The 21,299-nt window shown below is 34.7% G+C and overlaps 1 protein-coding gene across 1 annotated transcript in view; it reads right to left on the reverse strand.

Annotated features, from left to right (window-relative positions):
• Positions 1-5,826: 5,826 nt before the first annotated feature.
• LOC128986715 (leucine-rich repeat-containing protein 15-like) overlaps positions 5,827-21,299 on the reverse strand; it is a 31,821-nt gene continuing 16,348 nt past the window's right edge. The window contains exons 3-11 of the mRNA XM_054407210.1: positions 15,646-15,796; positions 12,368-12,439; positions 12,173-12,244; positions 11,852-11,923; positions 10,113-10,366; positions 9,781-9,914; positions 8,413-8,672; positions 7,727-7,852; positions 5,827-6,174 (exon numbers count right to left, since the gene is read on the reverse strand). Coding sequence (XP_054263185.1) covers positions 6,012-6,174; positions 7,727-7,852; positions 8,413-8,672; positions 9,781-9,914; positions 10,113-10,366; positions 11,852-11,923; positions 12,173-12,244; positions 12,368-12,439; positions 15,646-15,796 — 1,304 coding nt within the window. The 3' untranslated portion in view covers positions 5,827-6,011. The remainder of the gene's footprint in view (positions 6,175-7,726; positions 7,853-8,412; positions 8,673-9,780; positions 9,915-10,112; positions 10,367-11,851; positions 11,924-12,172; positions 12,245-12,367; positions 12,440-15,645; positions 15,797-21,299) is intronic.

The raw sequence follows: 21,299 nt of genomic DNA on the forward strand, positions 1-21,299 counted from the left end.
TCTATAATCCTACTCTGTTTATACGTAAACGAAATTTGCTCTCCATCCATTTCTTATGGGAGTTAAATTTGGGCTTTCTTTGCCGAGTTCGTTTGGTTCTTCTACCCGACCGATTTTCACGATTGAGGTCTCAAATTGAAGGTATTCACGCAGAGATTTGCCATCAAGCATCGGCATAAATTTATCTATGATCCAACTCTGGTTATACGTAAACGAAATTTGCTCCCCATGTATTTCTTATGGGATTAAATTTTGTTTCTCTTTTCCAAGGTAGTTTGGCTCTTCTACCTGATAAATTTTCATGATTTAGGTCTCAAATGGAAGTCATGCACGCAAAGATTTCACATCAAGCATCGGCGAATACTTACCTACTGTATTACTGTACTTGACTAAAAACAATTTGATTAATTTTCGAATTTTTACATCAATTTAAGATGCATTTCACCAGTTATAATTATTATATAATCCTATATATTTTGGTCTAAGAACTTTCAGTGAAATATCAGCTTTTATTTAAGTGATTAAAATGACTCAATGAAAAATCATAAATTTGATTATTTCACGGATATTATATTTATATTAACGCTGCGGAGCAGCATGGGTCCTCTAGTACGATTTATTTAAATAATAGTATTCTGATCCATATGTTGGAATACATTTTCATAGATATGAAAAAAATTATATAAACAAGTATAAAAAAATCAAAATAATTGAGATAATTTAATCATTTTACCTTAAACAAGAAAAACCCTCAAAATAATCATCTAAGTAATTGGATTATCTAGTGCATTATATTATTTATGGAACTGTAAGAGACCCAATAGTCCCATTTGGATGCTGGCCAATGAAGGGATAGTGAGTAGGGATGATGGATTTAAACTATTAGACTAACCTAATATCTATAAGCTCTTTACACAACATCTTCACACTAAAAGGGAACCCAAACAAATGCATTTTTCAGCCAGACCACCTTAAGACCTTTTTCAATATATGAGCCTTTTGCAACAATACGCACACATTTTTTTGTAAGAGATTTCTCATTGATTTTTATTACTTAGATCTCAGTATAATACATTACATAGAGCTTCCCCAAGCAAAACGATTATTTAACTAAACCATATATACCCCAATTGACCCCTTAAATATGTTTATTTTCATACAACTAAGATGGAGTAAATAGTTTGTCAGGTTCCACATAACCTTTAAAAAAGGCCAAATATCTTATGCAGATGTTTACATAAAGTTTAACAAATACTGATGTGTATTATGATATAAATTAATTTCCAAACTCTGCTATTCAAAGTCAGCCATACGGGCCATGTCAAATACAGACTAAAGGAATGATTTGACTATTGTTGTCCTTATCAATGGCCATAAGCCCGCTTAGAGGAAATGAATGGACTTTATCTCTAAGTCCTTCAGGAATCTCAATTATTTCCTTTGTAGAAACACTAAAGTAGTAGAAAAACATTTACTACGTATTACTATTGACTGGGAAAATCCTTTTAACAATAATATTTTTAAATATATTTCCTGCTAAATTAAATCTTTTGTCACTTTAACCCTAGGATGTTTAGCATTTCAGAGGCCTTTGAGTTAAAAAAACTATTTTTAAACTGTTTACCAACCATTGATCCTTAAATATTTTGTAACACATTTTTTATGAGGAGATAATTACTCATTGTTAACTATAGATCGTCATTATGGAATTAATATAACTATATAGTTTATATCGTGTTTAAATAAATTTGAATACATATATTACAAAAATTTCAGATAACGATGTATATATCGTTAAACTTATATAATTGTCATGTTTGTCTGTTTAACCACTAACAGGTAAAGTGAAACGTTGGATGTACTTATATATTACGATTTTAACGGGTTACAAATTTGTCTTCTCATTATATTTAAAGTGTCAAACAATATTGATGAATTATCAAAGTATACTCGTGTATTATAAATCAAGATAGGAAACGAATCGACCTTACCACTAACACTAATATAAATAATCCTTTAATCTTGAACAATTCAAACTCAAACCGACAGAACTATGTTGTTATCATTCAACTCTTCACTGAACAGCCAATGAAGCTTTAGCGATCCAACTGCACTCAATTGATGAACAATGAACTCTCAACAAAGGGCAAAGGCAACATTACCTCATTACTGTTAAATCTAACACTTAATTACCTTTCAACGTGTTTAACGTCCACTTCAACAGAGACTATTCGGTGTTGTGGGATTTTAGGTTCGGTGATGTGGGAAAAGGAGTGATTTCGAAATTTGAGAATTTTAAGTTTTATATCATCGAAGCAGTGAACCAAAATAACATATGCTAAAAATGTGATTGCATGACAAACGTTGCTTTGGTCAGTTATTCTAAAGATAAAATCGTATAAGCAGAGAAAGAAAATGTTAGTTTGAAATTTCTTTTTCATGTTAAAATAACACAGTATACAGTATAAGTATAAGTGGTATAACATTACAATGGCTATTTTTACTAGGTTCTAGCTAAGAATTTCTTCCGGATTTCCTCAGACTAGTTATAGAGGGGGTAGCGGGATCATCACTTCGAGGAAATCCATTGGTTATTGGCAGGATTTGAACCCGAGACCTGGGGGACTGAAGGTCCGAACTTTACCACTGATAATAGCTAAAACTGCTACTACAATAGCTAATAATTTCAACTAGTTTCACAAGCTAAACCATTAAGCCTAATTAAATACTGGGAAAAATAAAAATAATGGCAAAGCAAATATTATTTAAGCTAAATGCTGCTTTAATTCTCTTCTCATATGTTTCAGGATGATACGGGGTTTAAATGGTCACAAACGATAGCAGTTTGAACGTTTTCTATGTATTTTTAAGACGTATCTTATGATATTTCATTAGTCGATTCATCATGAGATGCTTTTGTGATGGTTTGTTGTGATGGTTTATTTGCGGTATAGATATGTAATTACTGAGACAATACTTGAGGTTTAAACCCATCACAGATGTTGGAGCGAACAACTGTTTTATAGTTCACCTCGTTTTACAGCTGGTAGTTGTCGTTAGGCAAGTTGTTATGTCACTGACAATAATACAGATATGTAAACTGCTACGAGTATACTTACATTGATATAAAAAAAACAATAGGTACATTTGGACCACAATATGTATTTAGGAATCCCTTAAACATCTTTATTATAATGTGACGATTAACAGGAAAGAGCTTGCTCGTGAGGTTAGCATCGAGACATGTTTTTTCGATTGGATCTAAATAACTATAGAAAAGTTCACTATTAATAAACAGTTTAATATTGTTGTAGAATTAGTGAATTTACCGTAGTTGAGTTATGAGATTGCTTCGTTAATGGTATTGTTTTAGAGGTAGAAAATATGCGAATTTGTGGCATTTATAGGAAAGAGGATATCACATACTGAATAAGTTGTTGTCTACAATATATATACATCCCTTTCTGTTATCTAGATACGTAAGGAGGAAAGGAGAGAGCCGTACCACTGAGTATTTACACTATGGCAAAGCTAAAAAACATTTTTTACCGGTGGGTTAGCAACTATTGGGACATAGCTGGTGTATGTACTGAAGATCAGGCCTTTTGTACTGTAGACCCTGGTTCAAGTCCTGCCAACCACTAATAGATTTAGCAAAGCAATAAATTGTAAACTCGGTGTTTTAGGGTTTGTCTTAAGTTGTAGGGTTTTAATATCTAGAAAATGTGACAGATGCTCTCAGGTCAGGTGGGGAGATATTTATATGTATTAAAGAACTCCACTAAATGCTATGTAAAATCAAACTAGATCAAACTGGACTCTAATGGCATACTAGTAAGTTATCAAATAGTGTTATGAATTCACATTTTCAAAGACACAACTTATATAATCTTACTAATATTATAAATGTAATAGTTTGTGTGTTTGTTTGTTTGTTTGTGTGTTTGAAGTTCAATCACGCATAAACCACTGGACGGATTGGGCTGAAATTTGGCATGATGATAGCTTACATTCCCGATTAACATATAGGCATATTCTCATCTCGAAAATCCTTTCGGGCTCCACCCCAGTGGCTCTGTAATTTCCCATGTTAACCTTAAGAGTATTCATATTTAAATGGAATTAAAGAATATAGTCAGCTGTTTCAACTAAAAAAGTTGGTTCTATGATATGGAAAAGCATTAAAAAGTTATAAGATTTACCAACAGGGTGCAGTACTATATTTTTTGCATTTATGAAAATAGCTAATTTGAACTAAGCAGCAACAAAAAAACTGTGATTCGCAATGAGAACTGTCAAAGTAGGATTGTTTACAGTTATGTTTATGTTTTTCATTTCATGAATAATTTGTGATATTTTGCGAATTGTTGATAATTTATTTTTTTCAATTGTTTAGGTGAAGTGGTAGAACATTATGGCTATGGTAAATGTGTAATACTATAGAATACTGTAAATTTTAAAAAGCAAATTTTATCAAACTGTGTCCACCCTTATTGCAAACGCAAAGCTTGAGTATAACTGCAATAAGCATTTTATACTTATATTCCAACCCCGTACGAAGGACGGGTACTCTGCTAGTGTAAAATAAAACATCAAACTGGACCATAACGGCATACTAGTAAGTTATCAAATAGCGTCATGAGTTCAAATTTTCAAGGACACAACTTCTATAATTTAATAAACAATTTAAAATAATTGTAAACATAAACAAAGATATGAATCATGTATACAATTGTGTCTGCGTGCAGTAAATTAGACACAACATTAGTACAGACACAGTGAATTCAAGAAAGATAACCATCGGAATTATAATAGGTCAGTTCTCTCCATTGAATTTAACGGAGGCTTTTTCTTCAAGTGGTTCGTTTTTACTGTAATAGGGGATGCGGGGGTTGAATGAGATATATATCAAGCTTTCAAGCTCATTTAGTTAAGAGTATACTGTATTCCATTTCCGTATTATTCCACTTCAAGATAAGCTTTCGGAAAGATTTCGTTCTACCTCGTCATATCAAACATAATTTTGGTGTGTTCTTGAAACCCATTCAGTTGGATTTTCAATTGACGAAATATTAGCCTTAGCTTAAAACGTAAAATTAGTCTATTAAATATTCAAGAAACTTATCTGCTCTCGGAAAATGATGGTTTTAAAGTAAATTAACGAAACGAAACATTATTTTATCAGAAAAAAAATAGCTATGGGATGTTAGAATTACCTTAGTGGATTCTGAGTATGTATTCATAAATGGCTGTAAGTATTGATAGTAATCAATAGAAATTTAAATCAATACAATTTGTCTCTTAGCCCCTTAGAGCCTACTACGATGCTTAGTGAACGAACACTGACACAGTTTGATAAGTGGCTGTTTTACATTAAGCTTACCAGTGATATCAGTTATGATAATGTTTGTAACAGTTGGGGTGGCTGGATCGTCGAAATGTTAAAACATGACTCCACGACTCACATTCAGATAAATGTTGTTTTCTCTTTCTCTTTTGTTCAATGTTGGGAATATTCTATTGATGAACATATAGGATTTTCCACCACGAATTCATTTGTGAAGGGGGAGGGTCTGTTTGGTCCATTTATAAAGTCACAAATCCTTGCTCAATTTATTTTTTACTTATTGTATTTGTAATTTATTGATGGTCAAAGATGATGTACTTACAGTACTCTAGGGAGACAAACGTGTATGGCAATTTTAACAGTTTTAATCATTTAAGTTTTACACGTGTGCACAAAAAAGACCAAATAGTGTGGTTCGTAAAGCAAAGATTTACAGTTTGTTATAAAATTATATTTTAAAGTACCGTACACATTTTATATTCTGTATTTTATAATTATTTATTTTTTAATAACACGTGCAGTTCATTCTTGACACCAGTCTCTAAAATGGTTAACTCCTGATCCAACACTCAATGCGAAGCTGAAGTTTCCAGCCTTCATCAAACAACATGTTACTTGTTCTGACCTACTTTTCTTTTTTCTGTTTTTTTTTTCTTTTTCTTCTTTACTTTATAGGTACTCTAGGAGTGAGTCTGACCATGCTGGCCCATTGACCATCACAGAGGTCGTCAAAGGTCATCTCCTCCACCAGTCGACCTCCAAGGTCACCCGGACCCCTGCATGTAGGGTTGGAGTCCCACACCTTGCGACGGTTAGTGCGGAGCCACCTGTAAACATGCCATATTTAATACTTGGTAGGTATTCTATTGAGTCTGACCATGCTGGCCCATTGACCATCACAGAGGTCATCAAAGGTCATCTCCTCCACCAGTCGACCTCCAAGGTCACCCGGACCCCTGCATGTAGGGTTGGAGTCCCACACCTTGCGACGGTTAGTGCGGAGCCACCTGTAAACATGCCATATTAAATACTTGGTAGGTATTCTATTGAGTCTGACCATGCTGGCCCATTGACCATCACAGAGGTCATCAAAGGTCATCTCCTCCACCAGTCGACCTCCAAGGTCACCCGGACCCCTGCATGTAGGGTTGGAGTCCCACACCTTGCGACGGTTAGTGCGGAGCCACCTGTAAACATGCCATATTAAATACTTGATAGGTATTCTAGTGAGTCTGACCATGCTGGAGTCACAGCAGTCTTGGTGTTAACCGAGCCAGTTAGAGCTTCTGAATAATTAAAGCGATCGATCTAAATATTACCAGTAGAATTGCATCCACCTGCTGACTACCAATATTGTGGACCGGGAACAAATTGAAAAAACGTTTTGCTAGATCTTTAAACTATAGGTAAAAAGAAAGGACTTCAATTGAGTCTCCAATAACAGCTTTAGTACCCTATACAGTTTTATTCATCATAAAAACTTTGAGTAGACTTCCTTGATCTGTTGACACAAACAACCGAATGTAAAATATCGATTATTCGATTATCGTTTGGTTAGTTTAACCTTACCTAACTAGGCAACACTAATAAAGTCTCATGGTTAATTTAATAAAAAATAATTAAAAAATAAGTTCTTAAGTTAATTTTTATTTCTAAATTTTGGCAGAATGGCTCCACTTTATTTAGCTATAGTTATTTAATGTATAACTAGTGTCCCTGTTGCACGAATTCGAGCAATTTCTAAGTATTAGAGGCGTTATTTAAAAAGGAATAACGTTCATAATTTCTGATTACTTTAAAGGATTCGATCCAAAGATTATGGAAATATTCAAGATGTACATAAAAGAATATATCAACTTATCCAGGCTCTCTCGCTTTTTCCATTGTAATAATTACGCCAACCCGAATTCAAATACAGTAGTAAATATTTCATTTCAACCAAGTCAGTTTAAATGTTTGAAGCAAACTGTAAAATTAGTAAACTTATTGACTGTTTAAAATTAACATATGTTTCTCTTCTAACTTTTAATTTTTGACAACAGCTGGAGTTGCATTACAAATTTTGTTTCCCATGTTAATCTTATGGAGAAATACGAAACTTTAAAGGACCTCAGGGCCTCACTCTCTGATTATTTCCCTAAAAAGAAAGTTTCCTGCACAACTTCACGTTACGCTCTTTCCAATGACACCAAAAACATGTCAATCGAATAATCGATATTTTCATTCGGTTGTTTGTGCCAACAGATACGGAAGTCTACCCCTTCTTTGTAACAAAACTCACAGGTGACAATTGCATTTTTGTGTATTCGTATACTCTTATAGATATTGAGTAGAGATAGCTATAATTTATAAGCTTTTACAATTAAATGATATACTCACGTTGCCAGGTAGAGTATGGCACAATCACAATGCCAAGGGTTTTTGGCCAACTTTAGCGACACAAGGTTAGGTACAAACTCCAGACAGTCTGTGGGTAGGTACTGGAACTTGTTGCTATCCACTTGCCTATTAACATAAAATATTAAACTTGTTAACAAGCATAGTATTTCGATTGAATTGTGCTTAGACAAACAACAATGCTTTTATTTCTAAGTGAGTTTTGTTAAAACACTTCTTTTTGAACGGTTTCAAGACAAACTTATATCCATGCTATCCTTGTACATATATACCCAAATAGAAGAACATGCAGTTATACTTCTGCTTGCTTCATTTGGCCCCGAAGATAATAGTTTGAAGCTTGAGTAAAAGATTTTAATAATGTGTATTCCGCATCGAGAACACCAACACATACTTATATTTTTATACTTAAGACTGAGAGTAAAAATTTACTTGACACTTAAATGTTAAACTTAATGGTTCAGTATTGGCTTTTGTTATTAATCTATTCGTAGAACAACATGTAAACTTGGTAGAAAATGATCGTCTTATGGCAGAGCCTCCTTGGTGAGGATATACGTAAAGTTTCCTTGTAAACAAACTTGACACTACAAAGCAGTCATTGGGTTGCCATACACAGAATAAATAAAAATATACCCTTAAAAACTACTCATACTCAGCAAACCTACAACTTCTTGAGGTTGATAACTGGCTCAAAAATAGTCTCGTCCATCAGTTGAAGCAGGTTGTTGTTGAGCAGGAGGGTCGTCAGGTTACCGAGTCCTGTGAAAGTGCCGGGACCCAGGGACACAAGGTTGTTGGAGAACAGGAATAACTTCTCCAGCTGTCCTGACTCCCGGAACGTTCCCTCGGGAATACTCTCCAGGTAATTCTGTCCCAGGTGGAGCTCCCGGAGGGATGGAAGCTTTAAGAACTCCTGGCCACTCAGCTAAATAAGCAGGGAACAAGAGTCAAAACGTTTGTTTGTTCAAGAGTACAAAACAACAATTCGGGAAACAGTAAAATATATTATATCTAAGAGTAATTAAAAGGTATTATTACTTGATAAACGTAAATTATTACCAAGACCATTTGACGAATTGTAGAAAATGCAGACGAGTATTATTATTTATAAACACACACCACAATCGTTTAGAAATGAATAAGACAATTTTTGAATATTAAAAAACTGTTTCAAGTCGTCCACTGCGTGTTTTCTAAATGAAATGGTAGACAAAACCTTTATATGAATATAGTAGAAGACGCCTTCCGACACTAATCAATATATTTACAACCATACAGTATAATTTAAAAGTGAATTCAAACACAATACAGTGACAATTTTGAACTGTCACCTCGGTAAACACCAGACCCATTTGGGGACAATCTATTGTAACCATAAAACCCTAAAAATCCACAACGGTACAAGGGAATGTATTAAAATATTTGTTTTAATTGAACTCTTTTTAAAATCTCAGTGTAGATTTGTAATGCATGCATGAGCATGGACTAAAATACTTCCTATATGTTGTATTCATTATGTGCTCCAAATTGCCTTTCTATTATTGTGTTTTACTACCACTACAGAGGGCCATCATACAGTACTTCAAGATTTTATTTACAATTTCAATTACAAAAAGATTTAGGTGGAGTTTGTAATATAATTTTTGTTCCTTGCTAAGAGCTTTCAACTCTTTAATTTAGTTGTACTGGCCCGTCTGGCCTTGATGGAACTGACTGGGAATTGTTCTGTTGAATCTTGGTGGTTTCAGATGGCGGCGATTTCTTCTTAATGTAGCCCCGTTATCACCTTCTACCCAGTAACTTCTTGGAGTTGGTCCTTGATTAACAATCTTGCCCTGCTCCCGCCGTCCTTCATTTATGAAGACAACTCATTCGTTATTTCTTACAACCCAAGTCTTTGGCTGACCGATCATCTTCAGAAACTAGTTGTAAATACAATATTGAGTAAGTAGTAAGTACTACTAGACACTTACAAGTATGAACATTGAAACTTGTAAGTGTCTAGTAGTACTTACTACTTTCTCATACATTACCGTTGATATCCAGTTTCCAGTAAGCTCCAGATGGGTGAGATATCTTTGGTTGTCGAACAGTCCTGGTCTGACAAAAGTGAGTCTGTTGCGACGTAGACTCAGAACATCCAAGAAGTGCTGATCTGTAAACACCCCTGAGAAAACATAGGAGAGGACTGTACTTTAATATCCAATAAAACATACTGTGGAAAATAGAAGAGTTTTAATGTTAACTTTATCAACAATCGTTCCGACTCTTCCCATGGTCGAATCTACAAAGATTGATTCCTAGACGAAAATTATACTACTTAGCCATCTTTATTCAAGTTAGACCAAAGAGTCACTAAACATACCCGGTGGTAACTGCTTCAGTCGGTTGTCATGCAGTTTGAGGCGCCTCAAGTTAGTGAGGCCCTTGAAGATATTGAGAGGCAGCTCTAGCAGAACGTTGTTAGCTAGGTCGAGCTCCTCCAGCCTCACGAGGCCTCGAAACAGAGGCTCGGGAAGAGCTTCGAGGGCGTTGGAGGCTAGGTGGAGCACCACGAGGCGAGGAGTGCCTCTGAACAGAGCTCCGTTCAGGTGGCGTAGCGAGTTGGAAGACAAATCCCTGCATTTTGGTAGTAGGGATTAGCTATTTGTTAGGAATATTTGTTCATAGTCTCCTAGAGGTGGAACATTAGTTGAGAGGAAAAGACCTTTTGATAGACTGAGAAAATTGAAGAACACCACGAAAGGATGAGTGCTTTCACTTGATGTTTCGCAGATTAATTAGACTTTTTGTTGGACCACTTCATGGTTCTTGCAATAAGTTTGCTAGTGCTTGATCACGATTCTTATCCGTCCAACTTAGCTTCTTAGCTATCTAGTTTCTTTCCAGAGAATATGGAAATTTATTTCAAAAGAATTAATAAAGAAAATACTTACCATTGAAAAATGTTCTAGTTCTAGAGTTTCTCTGTAGTTTGTACGTACATTATCTAATGGGTATCTTGCTAACGACAGGTAAAGTCAATGCTAATACTTCAGTGCAAGGGCGCGTTCTATGATGGTACAATATATTAACATATAAAGAAATGATGGTTTTCACACAACTTTGAACGACTCGAGTGAGCTTTGTACTCTACAAAAATAATTCCCAGTAATAGTTGAACAATAAAATGAATAATGAAAAGAGAACAAAAAAAGATAACAAGAAAAGTAGTAAGGTCAACAAGCTACAGTACTTTGATGATGAGAAACACTGTACATAAATAGGTATGTAGAGGATCGAGGCAACCTAGTTATACTTATGTAGCCTAACAAATAGTCTGTACTATTTCATTGCATTAAGATTAGGTATACTAAAATGATAAAAACTTTGCTAGCTGACAATTTATTAATGTGGTTAATATGTATATAAAATAGTATGTGTGTGTTTCTAATATGATTGAGGTTTGCAGTAAGGCTTGCAGTTGAGGCTTGCATATATTTGTAGATCTATGTAAGGCATGTTTTAAAAAATAATATGACTTGGCTAATGCAACTTGTTTTGTTAAAACTCTGGCTAAATAAATGATTTGATTTGGTAACAAAGTATTTTTTTTTACAAAGAGACACATGGCTCTTTTTTATTCAATAGATGCTTGTTACCATGAATAAAATAAAAAGAGATTTCTCCCAAGACAATTGGTATTTAGTGAAGGGAAACTCATAACTAAAAAAATATTAAGGACATAAATAATATAAATGCGAGTTAAAAAAGAGCAAATTAACACATTTCTCCATGTGAATAACGGATTTAATATTTCTCTTGGTGGTGACATTTTCATTAATTGGCTTATGCAGTTAAAGTAGTTAGTTTAAATCTTATTTTACTGTGTTGACATTCTACCTAAATTACTTTCCTGTATCCCAGAGTAATCAAAGCTGTTCATTTGGAAGATACATATATAAAATACACTGCCAGAATCTTTAAATGTTTCCTTTTAAAGATATTCTATCTTTTTGTGATTGTAAATGGTGGTTTGTAATTCGTGCACCTAACATTTTCCAAAATATTTGACGATAATATCAATAGCATTTTAATCTCAAGTTACCCTTTATAAAGCCTTACAGTGTCTCCAGGTTTGCCAGTTTGTGAAATATCTTCGAGTGAAGTTCTTCCAATCGGTTTCGATGAAGTCTCCTAAAAAATAATGGATCTAGTTACATAATCTCAATTTCTTTATTAGGTATAAGACTATCTTCATACTGCATTTATGTATACTTCAATACTTACATTTGAATTTTTCAGTAAAACTGCAGGAACACATAACTAATTAATACAAGTTGTAACAATACTATTTACTTTTCTAACGATTCTTTGAGTTATCTATGTAACAAATCACTAACAATAGCAACAGTTTTGACAGATTTTAGGAAACCAAAAACTTACAAATGGGTCAAACTGTCTAAGTTATCGAAGACGACCGACGGCAGATAGTCAATGCGGTTGTCAAACATGTCTCTGAAACCAACAGAAAGAAATTATACGGTAAAGATTTCCAATGGATGCGTTTTATATGGTCAAAATACAAAGCCTTAAGCTTTATAATTAAGTGCAGATTTAAAATAATTTCTTATTACTTACAGCTCAACAAGCCTGTGTAGACCTTTGAACGCATCTCGATTCAAGGAGGTTATTTTATTGATACCTAAGTCTCTGAAACAGAAATTTATTATTTAGAAACAATTGTTGGTAAAATAGTTTTTAAACCTCTTATAACTCAGGAGTAAACTTTCTTATGTACTGTGTACTAATTGAAATCATTCTTCCAAATTGAAATACATTCCATCAAAAGGGTATGATAGTCATAAGTCATAATATAAGTGCATTAAATTATTTTTTACCTCGAAGCCAGGTAAAGAAAATGTACATTGGAAATACGGAAAGTAAATAAAAGATACGTCTAATAACACTTAACACATATATTTACGCTTATACTGTTAACTCACAAGATGGTAAATAAAAATAAAATACTTTATGTACATAAATATACATTCGTTACTGTTCACTATTTGTTACAACTAGTTACTATTTATTTAAAGTTGTGTATTTTCATTGTAAAGTGGCTATGCCGTTGGGAAATAAATCAAATAACAGATGGTAAGTTTAGATTGATTTCGATTGGACACTCCAATCATCATCAGACCCAATGGGCGAATGACAAGAAATTTTAATGGCGTCCTACTATCCTATTGGCTACAGGAAGACCGGCCAATACATTTCTATAAGTACAACTGGAGTCAAAATTATTTCGTTCATTAATCAGCTTATTTCTATTTTTATATTTTTACTTATAAATATAAAAGTAATTCTTCCCAAGAATTCATTACACATCCTTTTTACAATTATTTAAAATTCACAGACTATCCTCATTTTTTTCCTATTGAGTAGCCATTTTGGAAATGTAGCCGGTAGCCAATAAGATATAAGTAGGGCACCATTCAAGATTTTTGTCATTCCCTATTGGGTCTGATGATGATTGAAGTGTCCAATAAAAATCGATCACCACTTACCATCTTCCCGTCTTGATAGTTAACAGTATATTATACACAAGCGCTTCAAGCAGAGTCTCGATGACCGAATATATCTCCAGTTTTGCGGTGTTCGAACTATATGCAAGAGGATGACGAGGGAATGCTACTCAGCTTACATCGAGACTGTTGATTCATCTATAAAAACCAATATTCGTGCCTTCTGGAGTTATGTGAATTCTACTAAGAAACTGCCCTCCCTGCCGTCAAGAGTGAAGTTGGATGCTGAAGTTGCTGATAGTCACCAGGATATCTCCAATCTTTTTGCCAAATTTTTCGCCTCTGTTTATAAGTCCCCGTCATCTACCCCACCAGATTATGAGCTTAACGCAATCACCTCAATCTCATCATGTTATGTTAGCTGTTCGGAGGTGGAGGATGAGCTGAATTCACTTGATACAAGCAAAGGTGCAGGACCCGACGACATATCACCACTGGTCTTGAGGTTCTGTAGCAGTGTTTTATCACCTCATATCACCATATATTTCAACTCACTCATGGCTGCTGGTGTCTTTCCCTCAAATCTTAAGAATGGTTATGTAACTCCAATTTTTAAGTCCGGATCTCCTGCTGATGTCAGGAACTATCGCCCTATTGTTATCCAGTCCACATTAGCAAAGATTTTTGAATCGCTTGTGCTGAAGAGATTGTCGTTCGCTCTGAAGAGTGTGATTAATGCAGAACAACATGGATTTATGAAGGGACGCTCAACCACTACGAACCTCTTGTCCTTCCAGAGTAATGTTACTACTGCCTTCTTAAATTCCCACCAGATTGACGCTGTTTACACGGATTTCTCCAAGGCCTTCGATCGAGTTAGCCACAAACATCTGATTGCTAAACTTAGAGCCATTGGAATAAATGGACCCCTTCTAATGTGGTTAGAGAGCTACCTCCAGGATCGGTTTCTTCAGGTGCGAGTGGCTGGCTCGTTGTCTCAACCATTTCCTGCTATTTCCGGGGTTCCTCAGGGATCGCTTCTGGGCCCGGCCTTGTTCACCATATTTATCAATGATTTGGTTCAGCATTTGGATTCAAATGTACTGCTTTTTGCTGATGATGCCAAGATCTTCAGAGAGATTTCACATGTGAGAGACTGCGAGGCTCTACAGAATAGTATTGATTTACTGTCAGTGTGGTGCCAGATGAATGAAATGTCTTTGAATGTCTCAAAGTGCTCTGTGGTAACCTTCACCAGATCTAATAATCCTATTATTCATCCGTATAAACTAGCAGATCAGCAACTTCAACGTTCTTCAAAGGTCAAAGACTTAGGCATCATACTCTCTCCTGACCTCAATCCTCAAGAGCACATTAACTACATTTGCAAGAAGGCCAACTCAGCACTTAATTTCATCACCAGGGTCAGTCATGACAGATTTTCAGTATCGGCACTGGTAACTCTTTATATCCATCTTGTCAGACCCATACTTGAGTTTTCCTCCACAGTTTGGAATCCGTACCAGTCTGGTCAGATCGCCAGGCTGGAAAACACTCAAAGCCGTTTTGTTCGCCTGGTTGGTCTACGTTTGGGGATGCAATACCGTGCTGTTCCTGTTCATGATCTGCAACTCCAGTTGAACCTGTTGCCTCTTTCTACCAGACGTGAGGTAAATGATGTCTTATTCCTGAAGAAATTGATCACATCCTCCATTGATGCTCCCGACCTGCTCTTGGAACTAGACTTCCGCACATCACGTAGCCTTCGCCATACCCAGCTGTTTGCGAGGCGGCAGTACTCAACACAGTACATGTACCACAGTGCACTTCCTCGTCTGCAACGTCTGGCAAACAACCTACCTGGTCAATTGGACTTGTTCAGCATGAACAATGAAACGTTTAAAAAAAACTCGTTAGCAGCTTGCGTTCCTCGTAGATTTATCATTATTGTTTTGTTGTTCTTGTCCGTGTTATGCTTCATTGTTACTTTTTATATTTATATTTATATTGTTATTTACTATATTTTGTTATATTTATTTCCTATTTACACTGTTGTTGCTTGTTTTATCGTTATATCATCTTGTTATATCTATATCTTGTTATATCTATACCTTGTTATTTCTTATATCTTTCTGTTATCATTGTTAATCTATTTATTGAATGTACTTCAAGTTGGCTAAAATTTCATCAAAAATGTCTATTTTTTTTTTAGTCTATATAAGTTTTGTCATATTTATGTATTGGTTTGACCGTTGGTATAAATAAATAAATAAATAAATAAATATACACGTGATTAATGTTTTAAGTGTTATTAGACGTATGTTATTTCACTTTCCGACTATTTCTACGTACTCTGTCATTACCTAATATACAGAATCTGATTTTACTTACATGACGCGTATATCGTTAGGCACATATTGACTAGAAGGCAGCTCGTCTAATTCTTGTCGCCAGCAGCTTAGAGCGAAGGTTTCTGGACGACAGCGACACGGTCCCTCACAACATCGGTACCAGCGATCCTCCTCCATTAGTCGTCTCCATACTACACAATAAAGTAAAGTACATCATGTAACACATACAGACTAGAGGACAACTCGTCTAATTCTTGTCGCCAGCAGCTGAGAGCGAATGTTTCTGGACGACAGCGACACGGTCCCTCACAACATCGGTACCAGCGATCCTCCTCCATAAGTCGTCTCCATACTACACAGTAAAGTAAAGTAGGCCTACATCATGTAACACATACAGACTAGAGGACAACTCGTCTAATTCTTGTCACCAGCAGCTGAGAGCGAATGTTTCTGGACGACAGCGACACGGTCCCTCACAACATCGGTACCAGCGATCCTCCTCCATAAGTCGTCTCCATACTACACAGTAAAGTAAAGTAGGCCTACATCATGTAACACATACAGACTAGAGGACAACTCGTCTAATTCTTGTCACCAGCAGCTGAGAGCGAATGTTTCTGGACGACAGCGACACGGTCTCTCACAACTGCGGTACTACAAGCGATCCTCCTCCATAAGTCACCATGAATTGACACCTTCTGGCATACGTAAGTAGATTGTTATCTATATTTAACATATTAAAGGTGACAATGCTGATCAATTTGATAATAAGTAAAATAATTCACTACCGGTATTCTTTAAAAAATATAACGTTTAAGCCCAAATAAAAAATGTCGTTTTGGTGAAAAGCTGTACACAACAAACATCGATTTGGGCTGGGGATAAATGTTTAGCCACTTCACAAATCCAGGTTTTGGGTTACCTCGTCCGTTTAAGCTGGACACTGCCTCACTTATCAGGTTCCTAATCCTTTTAGTCCCGTTCTTACGTGAAGTTTTTATCCAGGACCTATCGCATGACTGGTATCTTTAACTCTTCTAGGGATAGGACATTTTCCTTACTTATAACATTTGTTTCTGGTTAAAGTACTTTTTTTTTGCACGCTGTTTTATCACACTCGCAAAATTGAAGCTATATTTATTTATTCGTCAAACAGTAAAGAGACTAACCGATGTCGATTTCCCAAATACAAATTAACATGAACATATTTTCTGGTGTGATTTGTAGGATCGAATTCATTGCTTTGACCATGGATCTGAGCTATCTTATTCTGAGTTATGTTATCTTATGTTCTGAGTTATTTTATTTAAAATTTTATTTTATTTGCTTTGTTTAGTAAAAGAGACTATAAAGTTTTAATTATTTAATTATTTATACTATTAACTATAAACGTATTATAAATGTTTATCTGGTAAATACTTGCAACTATTTTATCTAAGACATTTTATAGTATCTTGGTATTAATTCCATAAAACTATTTAGAAAACGTGTATTCTCGTTAAAACGCACCAATGTTGCCAATCACATTATTCGATTTACAAATTCAGCTGAAACTCCACCAAGTGTTTCAAAAGAAGAACGTTACTCTTCGTTGATCATAGAACATTCTTTCTTAATCCATATTATAATATCACATTTAAATACCGATCAAATAACAAATTGGTTATTCAAATTAAAGATACGTGAAGAATGAGTATCAAATGAATATATTTTGGGTAACATGAGCACTTATTTAGCTACATTTCATTAGCCTATACATTTCTATATACAAAGTCTATTTAAGCCAGTAGGTCACATGGAAGAGGTTTTTGTGGTTACTCTTCGTCCATTTAACATCACTCTCTTCTATCTGTCCCATCTTAAGTGGTTAACCCAACTTCCTTCTTGTTTATAGCATTACTCACCTGCCAAACTGTTTTCGTCTTTGAAACGCCCTAACTCTTAATTATTAAACTATTTCAAATCAAAAGTTCAAATAAAAAAGTAACTAGCGAATTTCCTTATAGGGAATAAGCTATCACCGTAGGTGGCACGGTAAGACCTGGACGCGGGACCGATTTACTTTTTCGTTTCGTGGTCACTAGAGGCCAAAAACACCATCCTTTTAAATTTATATGTATACTTTTATATATATGTATGTAAAATGTATACATACATGATATAATAAATCGAGTATTATACGATAACTCGAGCAAAAATGATCCGATTTTGATGAAATTTAATACAAACGTGTAAACCTACGTTTATTCGAACGACGAACCAGCATGTTTGGACTATGGGAACGGGGCTTCATGGAATAAAAATAGATTTTCCCATTTTTGACCCTAAATCACAAAATTTCATAAATTCTCTCCTAACACTTTTGTAGATCTTAAAAAAATTATTTTGTATATTGAAGCTGGCAATTTTGTTTATTTCATACAACAAATTGATAGCATGCGCTATCAACATTTCAATAAAAAACTCTCCTCAATACCTTCTCTGTATCAGCTAACCTAGTACTCACTAAAATTAATGTTGTTTCAATAAGAAATACATTTTAAGGGAATATTTTTAGTAGAAATTTTGCCAGGTAAATGGAAATTCGCTTAGTCTGCAGGTTTGCTGCAGCGAGAGTATTTTCTTTTATTTCTTATTATTTTATGAATATTGGGAGCAGCTGATCATATATTATTTTACGTTCATTTTGTTATGTAAACAAAAATAGTGTTATGTTTTGTTCTGTGATAAAATGAGTTTAAGTTAGTTTTTGATTTTACTTCACTGGTGACGATGAGTAAAAAATGAAACTAAAGAGGTCAAGATATTGGTTGGAACAATAAGAAGAGATGCAAAGGAGAATGGAAAAGTTTTCAATATAGAACTTTATGATGAAAAATCGAACTGGGAGGATTATGAAGCTCACTTCCTTATGATGTGCAAGTTAAAAGGGTATGACAGTGATGGAACTGAGGAGGCCAGAAGGGATCATCTTCTAGCATACATTGGACCTGTATCCCCCAAAAAGGTATCTAACTTTGTTTTACCTAGGAAAATTTACTACATACCAATGGCTGAACTACTTGATACATTTCGGGATGTTTACAGACCTAGTAAACAATCTTTGCAGAGGTACACTTCCATATCTGTTGGCACAAACAGCCGAATGAAAATATCGATAAATATATCGATTATTCGATATATCGTTTGGTAAGCTAGGTAAGGTTAACCTAACCTAACTAACAACACGATATATCGAATTAAACAATCGAATAATCAAAATTACTCATTCGGTTGTTTGTGCCAACAGATATGGAAGTGTACCCGCCTCCTATTTTAAATATGACAGGTATTTGGAGGAAAGAGTTAGAAGTTAAAATAAATAAGTAACAAAAGGATTTTTCTTTCATATAAATGAGATGTAACAGTGCATAACTATACAACATAATATTTAAATCGAATAACATCATCAATAGTATATTAAGCAGAAAACTAAATTGTATAGCTTTCTTACTTAGGTTTTTCTTCTAAAGAAAAAAAAACAAATATACAGTATACGAAATTTTCATATATTTTTCTCTCGTTTACGCTCGTAAAAACTTAAGTAAAAATTTCAGTTTATTCACAGAAATGTTCTTGATAAAAAGTGTATACACAATTTAAAAGTTGTTATTAAATTAAAGCTCGGCTGTATAGTGCTGAGTTGTCTGATTTATTTAACTCAGCAATTTCTGCTTGTCCAGTGAGCAGTGGTTGTGTTAAATGAGTCAGAAACCTGGAGAGCAATACTGCACTCTGCTGGCTTATACACTTCCACTGACCTCAATACTATATTAATACTGGCCAGACAACTGTGACTAGATTGAATAAATACAGAATTTGAAAATTAAGGATTGAAATTGTTTTTTTTTATCTGCAATAACCTACCACACCAGTTGACATTTGCATTACTCACCAAAAATGTGGCATGCCGACATAGTCCTTACATCATTAAATAAATCGTCCGTCCTATCCTTTATATCAATTTCACTGCATTAATTGCTAAATAAATTAGTAAACAAAGAAAAATAAAAACAATAACAGATAGTTTGTTTTGAAACAGCCGTTTAGTTAAAATAACATTCATTTGGAATAAGAACTTGTCACTTGAAGAAGGAAATAAAAAAAATCTATGTTTATTATCCAATATCTGTGATAATTACCCAACCTCGTTGAATCTATGTACATACTAATTTCCCTATTCATTTATTCAAAATATAAGATATTTAGTTGAAATAAAAGTGATATTTTGCCTAGATCAGCGCATCCAAACACATGAACACACGCCAAACAACGTTTCAAATTTTACAAAAGTAAATCTACTTGCAGTATGCTAGGTCAATGTTAACATCGTGTTCGATGTCATCCATCTATTTATCTCTGGATAAAACCGAGTTTGTTTCTTAAATCGATGCTAATTGTGTAGCTGGTTTGTTCAACGTTTATTATTAGATGTAATATAACACTATGGACCAGCTGATCGTATATGTTGTTTATTGGTGTTTAATTTACTTTGATAACATTAGTGTCCCAAATAAATAGTGAAATGTCTCATTAAAGGAAGGTTGTGGCTATTCGAGATTTCAATGAATATCCGTGAGTAAAAATGCTAAAAAGCCGTTCTACAGTATATCACAGTTTTCCAGATTTCAGCCATAGAGGGCCAACAACGCTTTGCAAACGAATGGTTAGAGCTTCAAGTGTTTCGTTAGTTAAGCAAATAAAAATAGTATGAACGTCTAAGTATAACTCAATAACTCATTTATTTAGCTAGATTAATATTACAAATGCATTAGCCAAGTCAAATTTACTAAACACAACTATTAACTACCTTTAAAAATAATTAAAATTCATGAGGACTGTCCGAGAAAGGCGCGGACACTGTAGTAGCCTTTACCCACGAGAAATGACCTCAAGTGCCTTTTGAAGCATCCCGGATCTGGTGTGGACTTGATTTGAAGTGGGAGAGCATTGAACAGTTTGATGGCATTATAGTTTAGATGTATTTCAAAGAATGTGGTTGAATGGGCTGGAATTCTCAGATTGGAAGTATTGCGAAGCAGATATGAGTGGGTGGTTGTGGTGTGGAAATGAGAATAATTTGACTTCAGAAAAGTGAGGAATTCTAGAATGTAAATACAGGGAAAATTTAGAATTGCGGATGATTTAAATTCAGCTCTACAAGTATGTTTGTAGGGAAGGCCGTGAATTATTCTGATAGCTCTCTTTTGAAGGCGAAAAAGGAAATGGGTTCTTGTGCTTTAACCTCCCCATAGTGCATCTGCATATATCATGTGTGGATAAAGTACACCGTAGTAAGCAGTAAAAAGTACATCTTTGTTTGAAAATTTTGCTAGTTGGCGCAGAAGAAAATTATTCCTGAACTGATCTTTCTACAGACAGAATCAATGTGGGATTTGAAACACAAGTTCTCGTCGAACAACAAACCCAGGAATTACCCTATACAGAAGTATTGCTTTTGGGAAAATGAATACGTGATGCAAATTTGAAGGGCATGTACATTTTGAAGATTTAAATGCAGGTAGGTGTGTATGAAAGGGGAAGTAAAATTAATTTTGCTAATATGAACTGAGCGATACCAGACACTTCGATGAAATTGTTGATTTCAAGTTAAGTTTTTATAGCCATTATTGTGCATTGCACTTTGATTATGAA

This window comes from Macrosteles quadrilineatus, unplaced genomic scaffold, assembly GCF_028750875.1.
Source record: "Macrosteles quadrilineatus isolate MER2022 unplaced genomic scaffold, UCM_ALF_1.0 Scaffold_2__2_contigs__length_208266976, whole genome shotgun sequence".
In the NCBI taxonomy this organism is placed as follows: domain Eukaryota; kingdom Metazoa; phylum Arthropoda; class Insecta; order Hemiptera; family Cicadellidae; genus Macrosteles; species Macrosteles quadrilineatus.